Source organism: Pseudorasbora parva, chromosome 17 (assembly GCF_024679245.1).
Source record: "Pseudorasbora parva isolate DD20220531a chromosome 17, ASM2467924v1, whole genome shotgun sequence".
NCBI lineage: Eukaryota > Metazoa > Chordata > Actinopteri > Cypriniformes > Gobionidae > Pseudorasbora > Pseudorasbora parva.
In genome coordinates, this window is record NC_090188.1 from 8,699,527 (window position 1) to 8,722,802 (window position 23,276).

General features: G+C 37.3%; 1 protein-coding gene across 1 annotated transcript in view; it reads left to right on the top strand.

Annotated features, from left to right (window-relative positions):
• The window catches only part of marchf5 (membrane-associated ring finger (C3HC4) 5), a 36,995-nt gene that overhangs the window by 3,528 nt on the left and 10,191 nt on the right, over positions 1-23,276 (top strand). The window contains exon 2 of the mRNA XM_067420833.1: positions 18,166-18,368. Coding sequence (XP_067276934.1) covers positions 18,166-18,368 — 203 coding nt within the window. The remainder of the gene's footprint in view (positions 1-18,165; positions 18,369-23,276) is intronic.

Here is a 23,276-nt window from a genome sequence, read left to right on the forward strand (position 1 = left end):
CACAACTCTGTACATCTCTCTTGTTCTTAAAAATTGGCACCAAAACTGTACTGCCATTTCTCCTAGACACTTCCATACCTCCACTGGTATGTCATCAGGACCAACTGCCTTTCCTCTTTTCATCCTCTTCAAAGCTCTCCCAACTTCACCCTTGCTAATACTTTCTATATTCCTGGTCAACAATATTTGCCTCTACAACTCTTCTCTCCCTGTCATTTAACTCATTCATCAGTTCCTCAAAGTACTCCTTCCATCATTCCCTCACCCTCCTGTCACCTGTCAACACATTTCCATCTCTATTTTTAATCACTCTAACCTGCTGCACATCCTTTCCATCTCTATCCCTCTGCCTCACCAACCGATACACATTCCTCTCACCTTCTTTTCTATCTAACATTGCATACATGTCCTCATACGCTTTCTGTTTGGCCTTTGCCACCTTGATCTTAACCTCACGCTGCATCACCCTATATTCCTGTCTACTTTCCTCGATCATCTCACTGTCCCACTTCTTCCTAGCTAACCTCTTCCTCTGGATACTCTTCTGGACTTCCTCATTCCACCACCAAGTCTCCTTGTCTTCTTTCCTCCTTCCAGATGACACACCTAGCACCTTTCTACCTGTCTCCCTGATCACTTTGGCTGTAGTAGTCCAGTCATCTGGAAGCCCTTCTTGACTACCTAAAGCTTGTCTCTCTCAACTCCTCCCTGAAAACCACACAGCACTCTTCCTTTTACACTCTTCCAGTCATCTTACACACCAACATCCTATGCTGTCTAGCTACACTCTCACCTACCACTATTTTACAATCGCTAATTTCCATCAGATTACAGCGTCTACATAAGAAAGAAAATAAATGTCTAAATTAGATGGTTTGAATGATGCACTCACCTGATGATCTCTTAAGTCTGGAAGTTAGTGACAGATGCTTGGTAATGTTTGATGGTTCTTTATCAGTTTTTTAAGCAAAGTAATTACAAATTTCACTTCTACTCCACTTTATTAATTCTTTTTTGGCATCTTGAGTGAGAATTCAACTGCCTTTATCCATTTTGTTCGTCTATGTTGTTTTCACATTTGCCAGTTTCACGTCAGTTTGGGTAGCGCACTGCCATCTAGAAGTGAACTTCGGAACAGCAGCATATACTGAAATGTACAAAATCATTATATCGTACCATCTGAAATGAAATATATACCGGTGTTTTTCCAGTACCGGTATGCCGCGCATCCCTATTGCCCATACAAGGAATTCCTCCCTTTATGACATCATACAGGGCCATAGAGACAGAGCGACATGCGTCATAATCTGAAAGCTATGCCCACAATGCCTACGCCCACAAAACAAGCTAAAAAACCCAAGTGTTTATAAGCTGCTGACCCCAAAAACAAGCATTTAAAGACTTAAAAGTGAATAAGACAGAGCGTGACGTGAGATTACACTAAGAAATACGCCCACTGGAGGGGGAAGTAATCAGCGACAGAAAATATAGCGTAAAACTGACATTTGTATATTTGACCAAATGTTTACTGCACACGTAGGCATACTGAGACCCAAAATTGACCCATTCTTCCTGCTAAAGCTTCACATCTTATTGCCTGTGTCCACTTTTGTCTCCTTAAACGCTCGTTTATAAAAAACTTAATTCTGTGTTTTTAGCTTTTAGACATTGTTCTGTTTTTTATAATAAGTCCGACATAACAAGGAGGCAGCGTCACGCAATAAAAAGTCAATTTTTATTAGGGCTGTACTAGAATAATCGAATATTCGAATATTCGTTCGGTGAGGTGGCATTCGATTTTCAGTTTTGAGATTCGAATATTCGTTTTTTTTTTTTTTCAACACGTTACTTCCGTCGCGGACTCATTCTCACTCATGCTTGAAATAATAATAATAAATTTAAAAAAAACACCGCAACATGCTTTCAATAAAAGCATCGCGCATTTTAAAGATTTAAATTAACAAAAAGTCAGAATAAGACAAAATAAATCCCTTATATAAAATAAAACTAATTGTAATATATATTACATTTTGTGTCATTTTAAAAACAATTCATTTATTCTTATTCAACTGTTTATAAGCATGCTACCATGTTCTTTATTTATTACAGTTCATTGAAATCACTGTGTGTTACTAATTTAATTTCTGTTTTGGGATTCATTTGTTTTAAAGAAAGGTTCGTTATTAATACCTTATTAAAGTTCTTGCTCTTAACAGACTTGTGTTTTGTATCACTTGTGCACTGTCCGTTTTTGGAGCATAAACCTGCCCGTGTAATGCGTACCGGAAACTGTTCTATTTAAAAGATTATTAAATGTTTATTAATATTTAAAGAATGTGTGCCACCTGATCATATTGCACCAAATGCAACACTGCACTCCACTGGGTCTGCCGCAACACATTTACGATGCCGAAGAGTGAAACGTGAAGTCGTGAAAGATAATACAAATGCAAACCGACACTATTATTATATATTTAGCCCCACCCACCGAAGCTTCGAATATTCGATATTGATTGCCACCTAAGCTTCGAAGCTCAAAAAATGGCATTCGAAACAGCCCTAATTTTTATTTGGATTGTTTGACGTTTCTGAAATACGCTCTGTCTCTATACTCGAAAAAAAAAAAAACTTTACGGAACTTATTTGAATACTGATGGAGTGCATTTGGCACAGAAATACTCCGCCATATGTCCAACTTGTTTTTTAAATTTTAGCCATGAGAATCCCAACTCTTTAACAGTGTAAATAAGTCAGAATGCATGAAATAGCATTAGCCCCCTTTAATGAACCCAGCTAGAATGACAGTGTGCTCTGGAGAAGTTTATAATGACACTGTTGTTGTGGTCAGTTACAGATTGACCCTCATAGGTCATCAATGAACAGAACTGTTGTATATTCCCTGTAATTGCAGATTTTTTAAATGTAGGAGCATTTTTTTGTAAATGACGTTTTAGTAATTATGCGTTGGGTCACGGCGTGGAGTCGAGCTGTTCGGTGTCCTGACCTTGTCCATGTTTTTCCACTGAGACTGTCCTGTTTGCCAGAGGGCCAGAGGTTGCGAAATAAATGATATATCTGCACTGGCCTCCTGATGGGACACGCTCGAGCAGATCTGTCCTTCCACTCCACAGCAAGATTGCTGCTTGACACTTTTATATGTTAGTACTACCATTCACATTCAAAAGTTTAGGATTAATATTTTATTTTATTTTAAGAAATTGTTACTTTTATTCAGGAAGTATGCATTGAATTATGGAGGCTTGTTTCTGCCACAGAATAAAACAATACAAAGGTAAGGTCATGGTCGCACAATTCTAACTTTTCTCCTCAGAATTGTGACATTTGCGATTTGCAAGTCAAATAGACAATTTTTCTTTTTGTATTCAGTGGTGAATACAAGCTTCCATATGAAATTGATCACAAGTGAGACATTTCTAATGTTACTGAAGGTTTCTAATTCAAATAAATGGTGTTAGTTTTAACTTTTTTTACTCATCAAATAAAAAAGGTGTCATGGTTTCCATGAAAAATTAAACAGCACAACTGTTTTCAACATTGATAATAATAAATGTTTCTTGAGCAGAAAATCAGCCTATTAGAATGATTTCTGAAGGATCATGTGACAGTGAAGACTGGAGTAATGATGCTGAAAATTCAGCTTTGATAATAAGATCAACAATTAAAATTACATTTTAAAATTCAAATAGAAAACACTTTTTTAAAATTGTAATAATATTTCACAATATTGCTATTTTTACTGTGTTTTTTACTTGTATTTTCAAATTGAAATGTTGAACTCTTCTTAGGACATTAACCTTTGAACGGTATAGTGTATATTAAAAGTTCATTATTCTGGTAAATTGAGAATCTCATTTTTTTTGTTTCAAATAGAGATCACGATTTACCAATGATTCAGAATGAACCCAGCTAGAATGACAGTGTGCTCTGGAGAAGTTTATAATGACACTGTTGTTGTGGTCAGTTACAGATTGACCCTCATAGGTCATCAATGAACAGAATGTTGTATATTCCCTGTAATTGCAGATTTTCGAAATATAGGAGCATTTTTTTGTAAATGACGTTTTAGTAATTATGCGTTGGGTCACGGCGTGGAGTCGAGCTGTTCGGTGTCCTGACCTTGTCCATGTTTTTCCACTGAGACTGTCCTGTTTGCCAGAGGGCCAGAGGTTGCGAAATCAACAAAACTTCACTGGCCTGCTGATGGGACACACTCGAGCAGATCTGTCCTTCCACTCCACAACGAGGACATTCATTTGGCGTATTTGAACTAGCCTGTTAGTGCTACAGGTAGTAATGCCAAAATAATAACAGTATCCGCTTGTTAACTCGTTTCTGGGTCCAAGCCTCAAGTTGTTTCACTTGAGAATGCCATTGACTCCCGTTTATGAGCGCTATTTTTTCATATTAAACATCAAAAATTTAAAAAAGTTAAACATTTTAAATACTTACAGTCTGCACAACATTCTCTATGGTCACAGCATTACAGACATTAATATTTTAACGATTTATAAAAGATGAATCACTTTCTGGCCATCTGGAATTTTGGTTGGAGAAAAAGGTTATTATTATAACTTTTTTTGTAGTATTACACCACATTGTGTGTGTATATTAGCACTGTTTGTAGTTTTTCAGTTCACACAGCTTTTCAGTTTCAATCGCTGAACGGTCCAGATATTTAGCATGCCAAATATCTCACCGGCGTCGGCGACTCGTCTGCGATTCTCGCTGATCGCATCTTTGATCATTCACACTGCGTGATGATCACTCGCGTGCACAAGCACCCATTTACCTATGATCTCGGGCATTTGTCGGCGATTTCACAAAACCTGTCGGCGACTCAAAATCGGGGCAAAAATCGGGCAGTGTGAACTAGGCTTAAGTGTTATTTTATGTGTTTTTTGGGCAAAATTAGATAAGGGGAGACTTCATATTGTTTAGTAATGATTAATTATATTGGAATAAATAGAATCCTTTAAATTATACTGGGTTACCATAGTGGAGAAGAGCGGAGCGATTGCTTAGGCTGTGGACTGAGATAGCACATGTCATTAAAGAGTATTTCATAGCACTTGACATGTTCATTATGTGCTATTGCTGACTAACAGAATGAAAGCTAGTTACAGTCTTATAAATCAGTCAGGTGACCACAAAAGATGCAGGGTCTCAACCCCCCCTGTGCACACCACTGTTGTTAGGAAACCATATTAAAATAATTTTGAGACTACTCAATTGGGTTACATAAAAATGACTTCATTCCATGATGAAATTATGTGAACAAATTATGTTTGTTTAACTTAATTGATTCATGTGGAACCTATGTACATGACTAAATCATGTAAAGCCAACACACTTTTTTTTTCAGTGTAGTGTCGTAATGATTCCTTACATGAAGCCCCAAGTTACTTTCAAAAGGGGATCTGCTCTGTTTTGATTAGGTCTTAGTGCTTATATCCAAACTATAACTTTTTATCAGTACTGCTGGAAGTAATCCAGCATCTTTCTGACCTTATTGGTGGTATGTCAATAAAATGCGGTACAATCGTTTAAATATTAATCATGCAGCTCTAGCGTACATGGCATGTCACCTTAAGCAATGCGAGTTTTGAATATGTCGTCGTCTCTTACTTCTGTTCAGGAAATGTACATTGAGAGGAAACTACTGGACTTGTGTTAGTGGTTTATTGGCACATTAGGCTGTTTGTAGACATATCTGTGTCAGTCGGTGCGGTGAAAGCTCTCATCTCTCTCAAATGGATCCTGCATCCTTCTCTAATGTCCGTCACTGAGGCAACAACCTTCACAGGTCTGTGTGGAAGCAGATAGCCGTACACCAGCATGCAGCTCTATCAGACTCTCACACACGGCCTTATCGAGGCCTGCCACCCGCAGCTGCTCTCTCTGCAATGCAGCTCCTCACCGGGTGAAAAGACGGGTTCATGCTTAAATCCTGTCTGACCTTTACGTGGTAGACACTCTATCACCTTCTTTTGTTCTTGTCGGCATTCAGAAAGCTGGCTCCATTTATTTTGGCTGTTTTTAAAGCTCACTTTCTCTGACTTTTTGTTTTTCCCGGCACAGCTTTGATGTGTTTCCACATCATCATGGATAAAACAGACTGTCTTTTCAAATGTGTGTCTGAGTCATGTTTGAAAGTGTCTGGAAGTAATCCAGCATCTTTCGGACCTTATTGGTGGTATGTTAATAAAACGCGGTTTTGCCCGGTGCCTGTGCTAATTGCTGATATTCTACTAGATTTTAACGTGTTCTGAAGAAAATGCTTTTGCAAAACTGACACCACGATGCTAGGGCATTGCAACGGTAAGTGGTTGCTTATTGGCCCCTACACTCTTAAAAATTCTGAGTAAAAAACAACCCAATCGCTGGGTCAAATATGGACTAACCCAGTGATTGGGTTGTCTTTAGCAAATATTTAACCCAACTGCAGGATTAAAACAACCCAATCGCTGGGTTAAAACAACCCAATTGCTGGGTTAGTCCGTATTTGACCCAACATTGGGTTAAAACAACCCAGCATTTTTTAGAGTGTAGTTTCTATAATATTCTGATGCCTAAGGCCGCGTGTCCACCAAAGCGTTTTTAGTCAGCTGAAAACTCCTCGCTGTGAGCGCTTGAGAACGTTTTGGCAGGCAGCGTTTTTTTTCTCCTCAGTTGAGACTCTGCTTGTTGTTATGATACGGAAAATCCGCGGAAGTCTTTCTAATTTCACAGGTAGTTTGTTCCTGTATTGATTCTATATAAAATTGCAGATACAATGTAAACTATTTGCTCTGGCTTTTGTTTTAAATCATTTTATTCCGTTATTATTAGCTTGTTGTCATCTGATGACGACACGCAGAATGTGGAAGTTGGTCTGTGTTGTATTTGTCCCGCCCCTCCTCCACTGTGATTGGACGGCTGGGTGAAAAGTGACAGTGATGAGCGCTGCGTTTTACTCAAAGTTGAACATTCTTCAACTCTCGGCGACCAGTAAAAAACGCTGAGCGCTCAGCGCGTGAGCGTGAAATACTCGCTCAGCGCCTCGGTGCGCTCCAGGCGTTCTAAAAACGCGGCGCTTTCATTGAAAACAATTGAAAACGCCAGCCAGCAGCGTGAAAAAACGCTTTGGTGGACACGCGGCCTAAGGGTATGTTTACCTGACAGCAGTGTAAAATCAGAAAAGTGTTTCCTTAGCATTTTTGAAAAGCTTTGCTAATATGACGACAATGTTGTCAAAAGGATTCCCGTTCACATGTATCCTTGAAAACGAATAAAAACACTTTATTCTGCTGCCAGGGCAGTATTTGGCGACATCACTTGAATACAAAAGTACATTTTGTGTGTTTAAAGAAACACATGCGCATGACGTCACCATTTTCACAAATTCACGTCTTTGTAGCTTACACGGTTTTATTAGACGATAACAGTGTCATTTTCAAAACATTGCACCTTGAAACCCTTTTCAAAAGTTTGTTTTCAGGCCCCCAAAACGTCATTGTCTTGTAATTTAATGGCCAAAATGCGTACTTTTTTTCTTTTCAGTTTTAGCAGAAAACGGTGTTGCGTAAACAGCCTCTAAATATACCATGACAGTATTATAATATTCATAGTAATTTCCGGGTGAATTTTTCCTTTATTGCTATTATTTTATTTTTAAATCTTGCATTTTCATAAACGGGTGTTGTTTTATTTGTGAATAAAGCAAACTGCATTTTGACTACAAAATTACTAGCTCATCCATAGATAGATAGATAGATAGATAGATAGATAGATAGATAGATAGATAGATAGATAGATAGATAGATAGATAGATAGATAGATAGTAGGGCTGGGATAAACGATTATTTTTTAAACGATTAATCTAGCGATTATTTTTTCGGTGCATCGATTAATCTAACGATTAATTTTTCCTGTCCGATTCGGTTACGATTCGATTCGATTACCGATTATCTCCCCATTAATTGCCTAATAGCAATTTATACATGTTGATTTAATTATCTGAATGAAAAAAACTAATTCATTAACATTGCAATATATGTTTATTGCTCTTAAAATTCCAAAGTAAAAGACTATACAAGAACAATGCATTCAATAAAATCATAACAATACACACACACACACACACACACACACACACACACACACACACACACACACTATTTTGAAGTTACTGCACTCTGCCTTTGTATTGTCTGCAAAAAATGTGGAGTCATGCCAAGGCAAAAGGCAGTAACTTCCATATTATCAATATTTGGTTGCTGATCACCTTTTACAAAATCAATATAGTAACACCTGTATAAAATGTAATGATCATGGCATTTATTTTGGATGATTTACAATTAATTATAGCCATCTTCTTATTACCATCATGTGCTTTGGCTGCATTCTGATGCCATTATTAAGGACACAATACGTCTTGTAAAGAGTATCTTCATTGCTGTGCAGCAAAACTTACAGGTTGATAGGTGACACTGAATTATATGAACAAGATAAGATTATTTCTAATGAGTAAACATTTGCATATATAATGCAAAGATATAAAAAATAGAACAAATAACAAATCATGTAAAAATGCATGGGATTGGAATAAGATAAATAGCAAATAGTGCCGCTGGTTAATCAAGGGTTAAGTTTGGCTATCACACTCTAATGACAGCACTGACTGGATCGGATTGCCCATTCATACGCTAAACAGAGAAATTATTTATTGCAATATGTTTTTAATGTTTTTATCTAGCAAAAAAATGATACAATAGGCTACATAGCAATTACTTTTACATCTTTGAATGAAAATCGCCTATAGCCTAAAAGGACAACTTTTAGATTGATGTGAACGACAAGTAGGAATAATTCTCAGAATGCTTGTGGATTAAACATCCCCGATGGCATTCATTGCCATGGATTTTATCGGGTTTACAAGAAAAGCAAGGATATATGGATATAATTGCGAACTGTTACTACTGATTGTATTTGTGAGCTCACGATGTCACGGCATTCGAGTGCACACACTCGTGCAGTGGGCAGCCCCAGACTGCCTGACAGCGCGCTGAGTGAATATTCTGCATTATGAAAACATGTAGGCTATGACAGTACACAGGCTACACCGTAACTTAAACGCGGCAGACTTTAATAGACAGTAAAACAAAGGCGGGACACCATAACTGGATGTCGGTACCGTAACTTAATTTAAACATCTGTCTTCCTGTGTGCAGAAATTTGTTTATGTAGCCGTGACAACAAAACGCGTGCATGCGCACCTGTGTATAAGAGCGCTTGCTCCGTGCGCGCCGCGCGCCAACCCGCAAGGCTTGCACTTCTGAAAGTCTGAGGAGCCACTCGTGTTGCTACCATAGATATACATAATAAATAATATACTTTATTATGTATATCTATGGTTGCTACTACTCTCCGGCGCCACCATCTTTATTTTGGGTCTGACGAATCGACGCGCATATTTTGCGTCGACGTATTTTTTGCGTCGACGTCATCGATGACATCGACGCGTTGTCCCAGCCCTAATAGATAGATAGATAGATAGATAGATAGATAGATAGATAGATAGATAGATAGATAGATAGATAGATAGATAGATAGATAGATAGATAGATTTTTTTTCTAATGTACTTTTATACAAGTTAGTTTTAAAAATTCAAGTTTATGATTTAATTAATTATTAGCTTTTCATCAACTCACAACTCCCCCCTCTCCCAGTTTGGGAACAACAAGTGACAAGTTATGTGCTGAAGATTAATAGTTAGGGTAAGTCTGTTAAAATCCTTAACGCTAAGCATTAGAAACAGCAAACAATCATGTGATCAGCTGGCTTTACGCATTTTCTGGGAGCCAGGATGCATTAGGATTTTAAAGTGGGCATGAAACGAAAGTTACGTTAGTCTTTTCTTCCCCATGTGACATACTGTATATCCAAATGAAATAGCTTATTAAACAATAAAAAAAGACTTGATTTTGTCTCTTGGGAACTGATTGGATGGGTTGTTGAATTGTTGTGGTTTGCTCTTGGTCGATCTAATGCTCTCTCAAGAGGGAGGGAAAGTTATTTTGATTTAAGATTACAAGGGCACGTCAGTTTAAACAAGTAATGCTGTGCACCAATAAATGATAATAAATACTGCAAGAGAATTTTCCATCTTGATTTTTATGATTGCTTTGATAAATGTGGTTCATGAAACGTGTAATTGTGTAACTGAAGTTCTCAATTGTTTTTAATTGTAAAAATATAATAATATAATAATTAGTTTTCTTCATATTTTTGCAGCATTGCTCCTGAAATAGTCCCATTTTTAACAGGAAATGGCTGTCAATGATTTCTTTTTTTATTATATTTTAGGCATGTCAAATATAAATGTAGTTTTAAGTATTCATAGCTGTTTAGTGAAGCTAAGCTAACTATTGCACTGAAACAGAAATTGCACTGTTCCTCCTAGCTTTATACATTTGCTGGTGAAACGTGATCTTGTGGATGGGTCTTGTGACTTTGACCACAGGGGAGAGAGAGTGTGTGTTTATGGATCAGCAGTAGGCCACATCTGACCCTCCCCTCAAGTACAAATATAGACCGCAAGTTCAAGATGACTGGCGTTTCTGGAAAACAGTGACTGAAGTTACATGAACTCTAATGTAGCTGGTCCTCAACTGGGGCAGCCAACTGTAAACTAGTCATCAGTCTATCACATAATAATTCGAATTAAAACTTTTGGGCTTGATGATACACACGGACGTCAAAAAAATTTTGTGTGCACAATTTGGCATTTTTCAATGTGTTATCACACAACTTCAATTACACAATATGCTTCCAAAATCTTTTTTTCAAAAATAAATTAATAATAATATTTAAATAGACTTCACAAATTTGCACAAATTTGCATTATTTTTCATGTAAAAATATATCTTTCTGCCATGTGCAATATTTCTAAAAAATGAATTAAAATGTTGCTTCTTTTAGTTATAAAAACTTAAAATTTGAAAGAACTTAAATATCCAACTTAACTAAACTGAAGTTAACTAAACTTAATTTTTAGTCACTTATTTTGTTAACTTATTAACTTAAGTTGAAACAACACATTACTTATTGTCTAATGTTGAATTTTATGTTGTGATAACTAAATCACATCAATCAATTTTTACAATGTAATTATTACATTATTGCTACATTTTTATGTATTTAAATGCAATTGAATAGCTAAACACAGTTATTTATATGATGATTTTATTTCCAGACAAATTGTCATAATCATGGCAGCCCTTTAAAAACAACTAGGATCTCAGCGGTTCCTCTGATGCTTGAATTTTTTTTGGTTCCCCGGTGATGGAACTTTCTCTTGGTGGCTGTTGGCCGGAAGGTCTTTCAGGTTCCCACAGTCACGTGACCATGATCCGATGAATAAACACATTGTGCCGAGGTTTTAATGCCTCTAAATACAGTCTGACCTGTGTAGCAATGAGATCATGCAGGAGAGAGAGCTTGTGGAGCACACCGTTGGTCTTCTTTTTGATGCTATTGCTCATACTTAAGGTTTATTGAAGAGTTTTACTTAATGTTTAAAAGTAGAACTAGACATTTAGGGCCAGATTTACTAAAACTAGGACAAATTAGCATGAGAGTACAATTCCATAAAAGTGCTGATGGGAATAAAACGTTCAGCACGTGTTCTACTGACTCCATGCTTATTAAAGAACACAGACACAGCCATAATGACCAATGCAAGAGCAGTGCAAATTAGCGTCTGGTTAAAAATGCTGTAAAATACCAGTAAATTGACAGGTGCAAACCTTAGTAAATCACCTTGCATGATTCATTTAAATATTCTCCTCCCATAAATGTGCGTCTGAAAGGAAAACTCCTACAAATGCATATGCAATAAGGTAGTAAATCCAGACAGTAGTTTTTTTAAAATGTTTTAACATTGTTTTTTTTTCTAAAGCTCAGTTTCCACCACAGGAACTTTACCCAGGAACCAGGAACTTTGGGTGGTACTCGGTGTGTTTAGACCGCAGGAACCAGGGTCTAAATGAAGTTCCGGGTAAATATTTCCCCTCCAAACGGCCCTGCTCGCGAGGTAGTACTTTTTCAAAGTTCAGGAACTTTCGAGGGCGGGACTTGGGCGCTGAACATGCTGATAGGTTTAGAATAGATCAAGCAGCATTTTATTTCAACGGGCATTTTTAAAAGTCTTGCGAGGTTCAGTCTTGTTCAGTAAATATCAGTCTTGCGCTCTGTCTGATGGCGCGCGCCACGTTCGTCTCAGCCATCTCACGTGCAATGTCCGTAATAGCTGATAATAATATACATTGTCATTTTAAATCTAGCTTTACAAGCTTTCTGAATATGCTGCATGCTGCTGAATCTGCATATTAGTGCTCTTTTCTGTCGTTGTTAATTACCTTAGTAAACCTATAGATAACCAGCAAAAGCAGCACAGCTTGAATCTCATACTCGTTATTAATTTTTTTTCACCATGTAAACGACCTGACCGATTACTTTTAAGTGTGCGTCCTTACATGACGTGACAGCGCGCGCCACGCTCATGTTGACAAGAGAGGAAAGTAAATTTTTCGGAGGGGTAAACTTTTTATTTCGTAAGTTATGAAGATAATGTTGGAGTAATGACACAGCGTGTATTGCCCCAGGCAGTTTTTACTTTAACTGCGCCTGACAGAACTTTTTTTTTCTGAGATGATTATTACACTTTACAACAAATAAATAGCTATAAATAATACTGTATTAGTCCTGGTGGCCGTTAAGAGTTGCTATGGCTACAGTAAACACATTCCAGCTGCTGGAGAGAACAGCGTTGACATTTTTGATGCGGCAGACAAACTGCATGTGACACAATGATTGCGATTGAAAGTCATCACATGTAAACACCAGATCGGTTTAGATAACGTCTCATCTAAATAGTCCATCTTTCAATCGGTACACACAAAAATGATTACTGCAGTAAGACATGTCCTTCACTGACTTGGAGGAACAGTCGTGCGCAGTCCTATCACCGGACTAATTTGCCTAATCTTCTCGGAACTTTAGATCGCGGTCGAAACGCAGACAGTTGCAGGTCTGGGGGGAAGAAAAGTTCCTGTAAAAAAGGTCCTGGTACAAATTGTTCCGGGTAATTTTGGTGGAAACGGGGCTTTAGTCTGGTCCTTAATTTTTCCACAAACTGCTTCAACATTATCTGGCCGAGAGGAAGCATCTGTTTCATAGAATCATTCCAGTTTTTAAAGCAACATCAGTCAACGGTAGCAAAATTAGCCACTTTATCCAGGAAAACTCATCCTGTGTGAAATAGTAGCCAGTGTTAGGGCTCTAGAGTTCAGGATATTTAAACTATTATCAGGGTTATCAGTTCCAGAGACCCCCCTCGCTGTTGTATAGATTGTGTTTCTGTGTCATGTAACCGGGCTCTTAACATGTAAAGAAAGGTGAGCGGTATCGACTTTCCGACCTCCTGATGGTATCTTATAGACATTAGAGCTATATTCTCCTAGAACTCAAGTAGTAATGAAAATGTAGACGTGGAGAATCCTGCTTTCTGGGCATCTAAGAGGGGTTTTTGCAGCATTTGTTCCTGGAATATCCACATGAATTAACGGGAAATGGTCAGGTATATTAGAGATATTTCTTAACCGTCGTAAACATAATCACAAACAGCGCTGAAAAGCAGTTCTGTCATGTGTCTTCACTTACAGAAGTGAATAGAATGTGTTCACAGTTGTTCAGCTGGAGCTGGACAAAGTCAAAGTTTTATTAGCCTTATTATTCTCAAGTTATGTTTGCACATGTGGAGATAAGGGGCTATAATAAAGGCCTGTTTATGTCATCATAGTAAAAATCGCTTGATCTGAACAGAAGTCAGCATTCCTGAACAACAGGGTTCTTGAGATGGAATTGGACACAAAATATTGGAGCTGGGAATCTTTTAACGATGACTCATGATTCGGTTCTATTTGATTCAATTTTGATTCAGGGAATCATGAACTTAAGAAAAACTAAATTAATTAAATTCACAACCTTATTGTTGTATTATAAGGGAAGATGATCTTCTCTAATAGAAATGAGTAGAATACATTTCCAATCATTTATTATTAGTGGTAGTTTTTTAATTATTTGTATTGTTTATTTAAAAATTAAAAAAAAAATTTTTTATTGAATTATTTCATAGGAGTTTATTATGTATTTGTATAGTTATATTGTTTATTTAAATAGTTTTTTGTATATTAAAAAAAATATTTTTATTAGAACTGGGATTTTTTTTTACGAATCCCCATGTTTCAATTCTATTTTTATTCAAAGAATCATTAACTCTCAAATAAGAGAAGATAAATGCCGCTACAAAATCCTTATTTTTGAACCCTGTCCTCTTTAATAAAAATAAGTAGGATAAATGTATTATAATTATTTATTATTAATAGTTTATTATTTATTTGTGTAGTTTATTTACATTTGTTTTATTTTTTTATATTTGTTTTATATTTAAATGTTATTAGTAAAATACATATTTTATTTATTTGTGGTCTAAAGCAGTTGTTAATGAAATAATGATGATGTATCTGTGAATTATTTTTCTATGACAAATCAGATGAAAATCTCATCATCTTATCATATGTCATGGTCATACCTTTTATGTATTTTGCTGCGGATAGAATAAGCTGTAGTTTGAAACTTTACCCCCGTTGAGTGAAGGCAAACAAGCCTAAATCAGATTCTGTTTCACAGCACAATTAGTTTTACCTGGTTTATTAGCTGATAATCTGGTTGTCTGACCTTGACGGTACACCTTAATGAACACAGCTCTGAGTGTGTTTGAGTGAGGGGCGACGACGTGATGTCTCGGGTTTCCCGCGGATGATTGTGTTCCTGTTGGTTGTCACGATGGAGGCTGGGTTACAGGAACAGGAGAAGCAGATTCTTAAGAAACATGGAGAACCGTCTTTATCCGTAGCTCTGATCTTATGAAGTGCTCCTCTCTCCTTTATTTTTCTTCTGGTCTTTTGTCTTTCATCTATGATAGTTTCTGTCAGGAGAGAATCATACATCTACACACAATCTGACATTATTTTCTGGTTCTGTAATCAGAAATGAAACATAAAATGTAATGTTTACTTTTTTTATTTTTATAATACACCTTTGTTTTGACACTCCACATCTTTATGCAATGTCCATCTGTATCACTGGCGCTAATGCATGCATTCTCGTTTAAACGCACCGATCTGGGTTAGAAATGAAACGCATGTGTATCAGTATATTCATGGATCAGTGCACTTTTATTCTATTTATTGCTTGTTGTAATTTGGAAATAATCTGATCATATTCGTACCGTATTGGCAAATATAGGATCGTTGGCTATGAGAATCTATCATATTCTATCGCGATGAACCATCTGATTTTGCTTTTGTAATTAAAGAGGCTATATGCAAGAATTTTCATGTTTTACCACTTTTTTATTGCTATTGTGTGAACAGCTTGTAACAAAACTTAAAACACTTTCGGGGTTGTCTCTGAAAGCAGGTAGAAGAATTCTTATGTGATGGAATCGGAATATTTTCAGATCTAAAGAATCTAAAGAATGTTTCGAAAATGTTTTGCCTCTTTTCCGTTCTATGACACACAAAATGAATGAATGCTTATACAATGTTGAATAGACTTTAGTCTCAAGTAGGTTATTTTATAATCAAACTATCAAAACAGTGTAATTTTAATGACCTCATCTGTCGACATGCCGGTGAATTGCAGAGCTGGTTATCCACATTGTTAAAATACGATGCTTTCTTAACTGCTGTTTTCTCACCAGAGTCTTTGGTGTTGTGTTTATTTTGTAATTCTTTTTACTGAGCAAAGAGCGAAAAATAACTTTGTCATGAGTATGTCCAGGCCTTGAATCATGTTCAATCTCTTGTACGTTATGTGCACAAGTGCGGGCATTAAGTTGGCAGCTGCAGTTCACTTAACAGCCACCGGGGTCACTTATAACCATAGACAGTAAAAGAAATGGACAGAGCGTTCCCATAGACGTCAACGGCTGAAAATGAGGTCAATTAGAGGCACTCACTTCCTGATGGCTGAGCGTACTGCGCAGGTTCAGACTGAGCTTGAGGACGTAGATGTGACGTAAGCCTCCTGTCTGACAGTTGAAGGTCTAGTAGTTGTGGAAAGTGAAAGCTGAATCATGTTGTTTAAACATTTTCTCCCATTGCTTTTGGCTCACTATGGGCTTCTCCCCATTCTTCTCCCTTGACTTTATCGGACTTTATGTTTCCACATCCCCCCGACTGCCTCATAGACAGTAAAAGATTGTTTCTGACCGTCTCCTCCTGTCTATACGGTAATTTCTCTACTGTGCGACAGAGTCGTGTCGGTTATGACGCAATCGTTAGCCTATTTTTACAAAAACAGCTTCTACAGGGCGATAGTGTAAGATACAAGGTAATGGAGCCTTTTATGCATTGTCGTGTTTCTTTATAAATAAACAATGGACAAATGGAGTCTTTAAACGCCTCAGATGTAAAGTTATTCACTGTCAAAGTGACTCAAAAATTAATGGGAGTCAATGGGATGCTAACAGCAGGTGAAGGTTTGGTTAGCAATGGCCGCCCCTATGGGTGGAACGCTTTCCGAGTGCTAGATTACTCCCTTGCTTATAACAAGGGTTTCTGAATGCTACATAGAGCCCTTTGAAATTTTTATGCTTGTCAACTTAAAGCGATTGGTCTTTCAGATACCAATATGTTTTTATTTAACACAATTTATTATTTTTAAATAAAGGATTCACTTTACAATAAAATCTTTTTTATTATTATTAGACAATGCATTGAGCTAAAAATGAACAGCATTTATTAACCTTTGTTAAAGGGATAGTTCACCCAAAACTGAAAATTTGATGTTTATCTGCTCACCCCCAGGGCATCCAAGATGTGGGTGTATTTGTTTCTTCGTTGGAACACAGTTGGGGTCTAGACCCCATTGACATGCATTATACAAGCGACGTTTGGAGCTAAAAATCTTAATTTGTGTTTTTATAAATGTTGATATTAATACATGCTAAAGCTTATTGTAACGTGGTACCAGACACCCAAATGAAATTACAAACTGAGGCTTTCTTGTTTGGGTCTGTGATTGTCATCTGATGGTACAGGAGGTACATGATCAGGAGCACATGACTGATCTCAGTCACCTGAGCAGCTCTTCATCCCTCATGTTTTATTCAAAAACGGACAGAACGGAAAATCTGTCGCATGAACCTGAGAGAACAGCAGAGTCTCTGTCTTTCCTCCAGCAATGCAGAAACGCTGAGAGATTTGACATGGATTATTTACAGGATGGAAAGCATTATTGTGATGACGGACAACAAAATGCACAATACTGACTTCTAAAGCATCTTTTTGTCTTCATTCTTAGAAAAAATGGGTTAATGGTTTTCCGTATAGAAACGCAATTCTCGAACGCTTTATGCCAAAAAAAGGTTCTATACAAGCACAAATGTCTTATGCATAATGCTTTAATGTTTCACAGGTTATTTCTATTTTTCTATGGATAAAGTAAAGCGGTTTAATCAATAAAATATAATTAAAATAAATCAATTCAAACCCCTGATGGGAACCCCTAAATGGTTCTATATATTGAAGTGCCTTTTCTTCTAAGAGTGTATTAAGTGATCTGCTATAATAATATAAAAATGTAATTAAACTAAAGGATCGTAATTGTTTTTAAGTCTTAATTTGTGAGCTTTTGTCAGCAAAAGAAGCTCATACGTGATTTTGTATGCAAATTGAATGATTCATTATCTAAAACTCTGGTAAATAAAACTAGTTTATCCTGAATACATTGGTTTGAAAATGTTTGGTTGGTGAATGATAAAAGTGGAGTTCATGATCTCGTTTCATTTGTGCTTAGTCACTGACCCATTTTACTCTGCAGTTTTCTTTTTTTCTCCTCTTGATACTTTTAAGAGTTGGAACTATAAAAATAACTACTGGAGCTATAGTCTAGCTCCTGGAGCCTTGAACTTTACACAATTGCCTGACAAACTTTCTTCTCACCTTTGTGGTTTTTATACTTTGCCCTGAATCATAGTAGGAACGCATAGCTAGCCAAGTGCTGATGTGTTTCTCTTTTTCGTGTGTGTTTTACAGGAGTTGTTGGGTGTGTTTTGCCACAGATGAGGATGACCGTACAGCGGAGTGGGTGCGTCCGTGCCGCTGCCGTGGTTCCACTAAGTGGGTTCATCAGTCGTGTCTTCAGCGCTGGGTTGATGAGAAGCAGAGGGGCAACAGCACCGCACGCGTCGCCTGCCCACAATGCAATGCTGAGTACCTCATCGTGTTCCCTAAGCTTGGTATGACAGCTCTTCAATGGTGAAGTGTCAGTCAGCTCTTAAAAACACTTGAATCAGTGTTTAATATACAAAAGCTAACTATACCTTCAGGAATCCTGTTGGTTTTGCAGTTATGTTTGATGATGTAGTGACACTTTAATATGTTAAAGATAAGCTTAACAGTTATTTGCGCTAGCAGTCAAAAGTCTCTTATGCTCACCAATTCTGAATTTATTTGATCAAAAATGCAGTAAAACAGTAATATTATGAAATAGTGTTTTTAACTAAGGGTATCCCTGACTAAGGATTTACACATTTGAATCAGAATTGTCGAATCTTTCTATGGTCGACTGATAGTCGAATCTTCTGTGTGTGTGTGTGAATGACTTGGGAGGGGCACGATACTAGTCAGCAGAAGGGTAAAAATATTTTTTATTTTCCTTTACACACTGCACACAGCAACAACTTTTAATTAAACGACCAAAACTGACAGACAAACTGACAATGGCTTTCTTATTTAGGTTTAAATAAAAGGGAATGTGGTGGATAAACATTCGTAAAACGTTTTCTCATAACATTTTAAAGTTGCGTTCGAAATACATAACATGACATAACTATATAAAAGAACATTTTGATAAATAAACCTAAAACAATAACTGCATAGAGAGGAAAAGAACATTTTGAGTGCTTTTACATGCACGTTCTTAAGTAGATTGTGGCTAAAGGTGGTCACACACCAGACGCGAAGCTCAGCGCCGTGTCTCAGTCATCTCACACCGGACGCGTACATTATATACGTGCGAGAATATGAATCGGCTTCTGACAGAAGAGCTGCACCATGAGTGTATCTTGTAGCGCAGGGTGAAATCAGTATGTACATTGACGATTTGAGGGAAACATAATATAAATTTAATATAAAACCTTGAAATGGCAGTCTGTGGCACGGCAGGATTTTAAACAACTTCCTGAGTCACTGCGGACAGGCGCCGAATGCCGCCGCCGGTGTGTGTACACTCACTGAATGATAAAGGTGCGCCGCTGAGCTCAGCGCCTTAAAAGAGGTCGCACACCGGACGCGTAGCTCAGCGCAGCGCCGCTCCACGTCTTTAAAATATTGAGCACCCCCATATTGCCAAAATGGTATGATCTTCTTTTCATAACACCCGCGAAGATTCGACCGTAATATTGGTGGGCGAATCCACATATCGATGCTTCGAATATTCGTGGTCACCCCTAATTTTAACATAACTGTTTTCATTTGAATATATTTTAAAATGCTAATCTTTCCTCTGATGGTAAAGCTGAATTATTCACCATCAGTACTCCAGTCTTCAGTGTCACATGATCTTTCAGAAATCATTCGAATATGCTGATTTGCTGCTTAAGAAACATTTATTATTATTTTTAATGTTGAAAACAGTTGTGCTGCTTCATATTTTGGTGAAAACTGTGATAAATCTTTATCAAGATTCTTTGATAAATTGAAAATGTTCAAATGAACAGCATTTATTTGAAATGGAAAACGTTTGTATAACATTAAGATCATACACCAGGCGCAATGTATCACCATTTACGACGCAAGTGTTTTTTGCTAGTTAGTTTTAGCCCTAAGCAGTTATCATTTTCACGTCCAGCGCCACTTTGTTTAAAAAATGAGTCTTTGTTATGTCTTTGGCATGTTAGTCTGAAAACAAGGCGTATTGCTATTTTAAGGCAACTGAAAACGACTGCGCCATTGACCAACAAAAACCTGGTCTAATGTCAATTGCTTTTTGTGTTATTTTAGGGGCGTGTTAGTAATATAGGCTCTGCTTATTACACACAAGGATGTGCAGCAGCACACAAAATTTTTAAATATTAAAAATAAAAGGAATCCTCTCTGGAGAAGTGTTCAGTCTATCCGCTCGCAAATTCCGCCATGTAAATAGCGAATCCGCCACGGTGCAAGTGCAACAGGCTTTTAAAGGGAATGAGAGATAAGACTGGTTGGTTTATTGCAAGTTACGTCATGAAAAAAACCCACACATGACTCATAAAGAGACTAGGTACAACCCTTTTAGACCATGCGCCTGGTGCGCCAACCGGATTTTCCGTTGTTAAACTAGCAAAATTGGATTCGGACACGCCCTAAGTGCACCTGCACCATGTGCTTCAGACCATGCTATCATATCGTTAAAATGGGGCCCTACATTTTTCACTGTCTGTCACTTGATCAATTGTATGTATCCTTGCTGAATCTTCTTGACTCTAAATAACTATTGTTATAGTTTTCATTCTTATAGTTTTCAATGTGAACAGATCTTAACACCATTTTGTTGAGGTTAATGTCAGAGTTAATATTAAAATGTCTATCTTAACGTCCTCATACTCATGTTGTGAGAACTAGTTTAATGGCTAACTAATGGCCAAGTTGAAAGTGAAAATATTCTATACATCATCCCCGCCTTTGCTGGGAATAAAATAAACAGTTCACTTTCACATACCACACATTACAAGCAAAATTCTAGACATTTGTGACATGCTTTCACTTTCATAGACTTCATCAGACTTGATCAAATGTCTCTGCAGTTGGTTCATGGTTTTTTATACTTTTTAGGTCAATCCTGATTTTAGAGAAATCCCTCTTTTGATATTGGTGATGAGGATTTGCTTGTGATTCCAGTAATCCGCTGCTCATGGAACGAAATGTCATTTTTCATCCTCTTGTGTTTCATCTCTTATGTAAATTGATCAGGTTAGAGTCTAACAGCATTAGTTTCTCTTCACGCTGTGCTAATAATCTTCCTCAGACTGCATCTCCTGAGGGCCAGTCTGTCGTCCTCTCTCGCTCTCTTCCACAGCGATGGGGTTATTCTGGGATACGGTTGTCAGGGTGACCGTGGCCGGCTGTGAAATTACACCCATCTTGCTCCCCGTTCAACTTTCAAACTTAAGCAACAACTGCGAGGCAGACAGAAAAATATGAGCCTGTCTCAATCTCCAAATCAACATTTCGTATTTTAGTGGCTATATGAGCTTGCATTCTGAACTGTCCGACAAAGAGTGAGAAACAAAAGATACGTGAACAGTGAAGTCTGATTCAAGAATGAATTGTTCTTTTGAACTGATTCTGTGTCAGTTTATTCATGAATCATTGTTGAATTCAATGCCTGGTCTACTAAAGCCTAGTGAACTGCCTCACAGTCTACATAGGCAGCATCCTAACTAGTATGGAGCCTTTCCAAAGGATCATGTGACAGGGCATGATTCAGCTTTGTCATCACAGGAATAAAATACATTTTAAAACATATCAAAATAGAAAAGAAAAAAAAAACTGTGTACTGTGCCAATTAACTGAGATTTCTTACAGCTCTTACAGGTTGTTGGCCTTGTTTGTTTCGTTGCTTCTATTGCTCTCCCCTTTTTTGTAAGTCGCTTTGGATAAAAGCGTCTGCTAAAAGATTAAATGTAAATGTAAAACAGTAACTTAAAATTGAAAAAATAAATAAAAAAAATAAATCACAATGCTTCAGGTTTTATTGTATTTTTATTAAACAAATGTAGCCTTGGTGAGCAAAAATCTTACTGACCTAAAACTTAAATGGTTGTCTAAATATATTTATAATATTTTTTTTTCCACTTTTTTTCCTGCACATTTTACAATGCATTCTGGATTTTCCTTCAAATAGGTACTATATGCAATACTGCCTTACGGCCGTTTCACACTGCAAGTGTGAGCGGCGCGTGAGCAGCGCATATTTTTTCCGGCGCCCATGTTAATCAATGAGTGCATTCACACCGGGAGCAGGAGCAGCGCGTGAGAGTCAAGCAGGAGTGTTGCGTGAGCAGCAGTGAAGCGGGGGTTTCAGCGGCCAGCCTATTTTTGCTGCGCTCCTGACGCTCAATTAAAGTGAAAGCACACTTTTAAGGCGGCTTCACACTGCACGCGTAAGCAGGGCGTAGGCAGCGCCGAAGCAGCGCGTGTGTAAAGCAGTAGCAGCGCGCTCACTTTTTGCTTTCACACAGGCAGCGTTTGTCGCGCGCAGTTGAACCGCGGGTTGTGTACAGAGTACTCTATAATCAATGGGTAGTTGCATTTCTCTTTAATGTATTTGAAATGGAAATAAAGCAAAGATTTATCATGAAGCTAATTTTATTTTAAAAAATCGTTTAAATAACACTTGTTTCAGATGTTTTTTATTTCGTTTAGTGCGAGTTTTTGATAGAAGAAAGGCCATGTCCATGAAAAGCACACTGCTAAAAAGAGAAACTTCAGGAAATTGTCTTGAAATATTGGATAGGCATCAAATTTACATGCATTACCCATCATAAACCTCTTAAAGATAATTCATAAATGACTGTAATAACTAAGAGGAAACTTCTTAATGATATATTGTAGGCTAAATGAGCAAATTATCTAAAAACGTTTTTTTAAATATGACAAAATAACGCACATCATAGTCTATCTACATGTGAATGTGTGCTATATTAATATTCTATTTGCCTATATTTAGTTGTTCGTTCGTGAGATAACGAAAGATTGTCAAAAACACTTTAAAATGACTTACCATCAGCACCAAGAGCCGCTGCAACTTCCTTCCATGCTTTTTCCTTCACTTTCAAGTCTTTATAAAGCTAATTGTGTGGATCATAGAGAACTGTGTGCTTCTCAACCTCCACGATGAGACGAGTGTCGTCCATTGCTGTCTTTCCAGGTGCACTCTGAAGAACACTGCCTGTGACACCACATGCTTTTGTTTATTGTTTCTGTTATGCCAGCATATAGTTATAATATATACATAATTTAATTCATATTTAATTTAAGATAAACTGGCATACATTATTAAAAATTAGTTTTGTAGTTCAGGCAAAAACTTATGGCAGTGACTTCGGTTTCTGTGTAGAACTTTTTTTTCCCCACAGCGCTGGATGTCATATGGTGACTGAGAA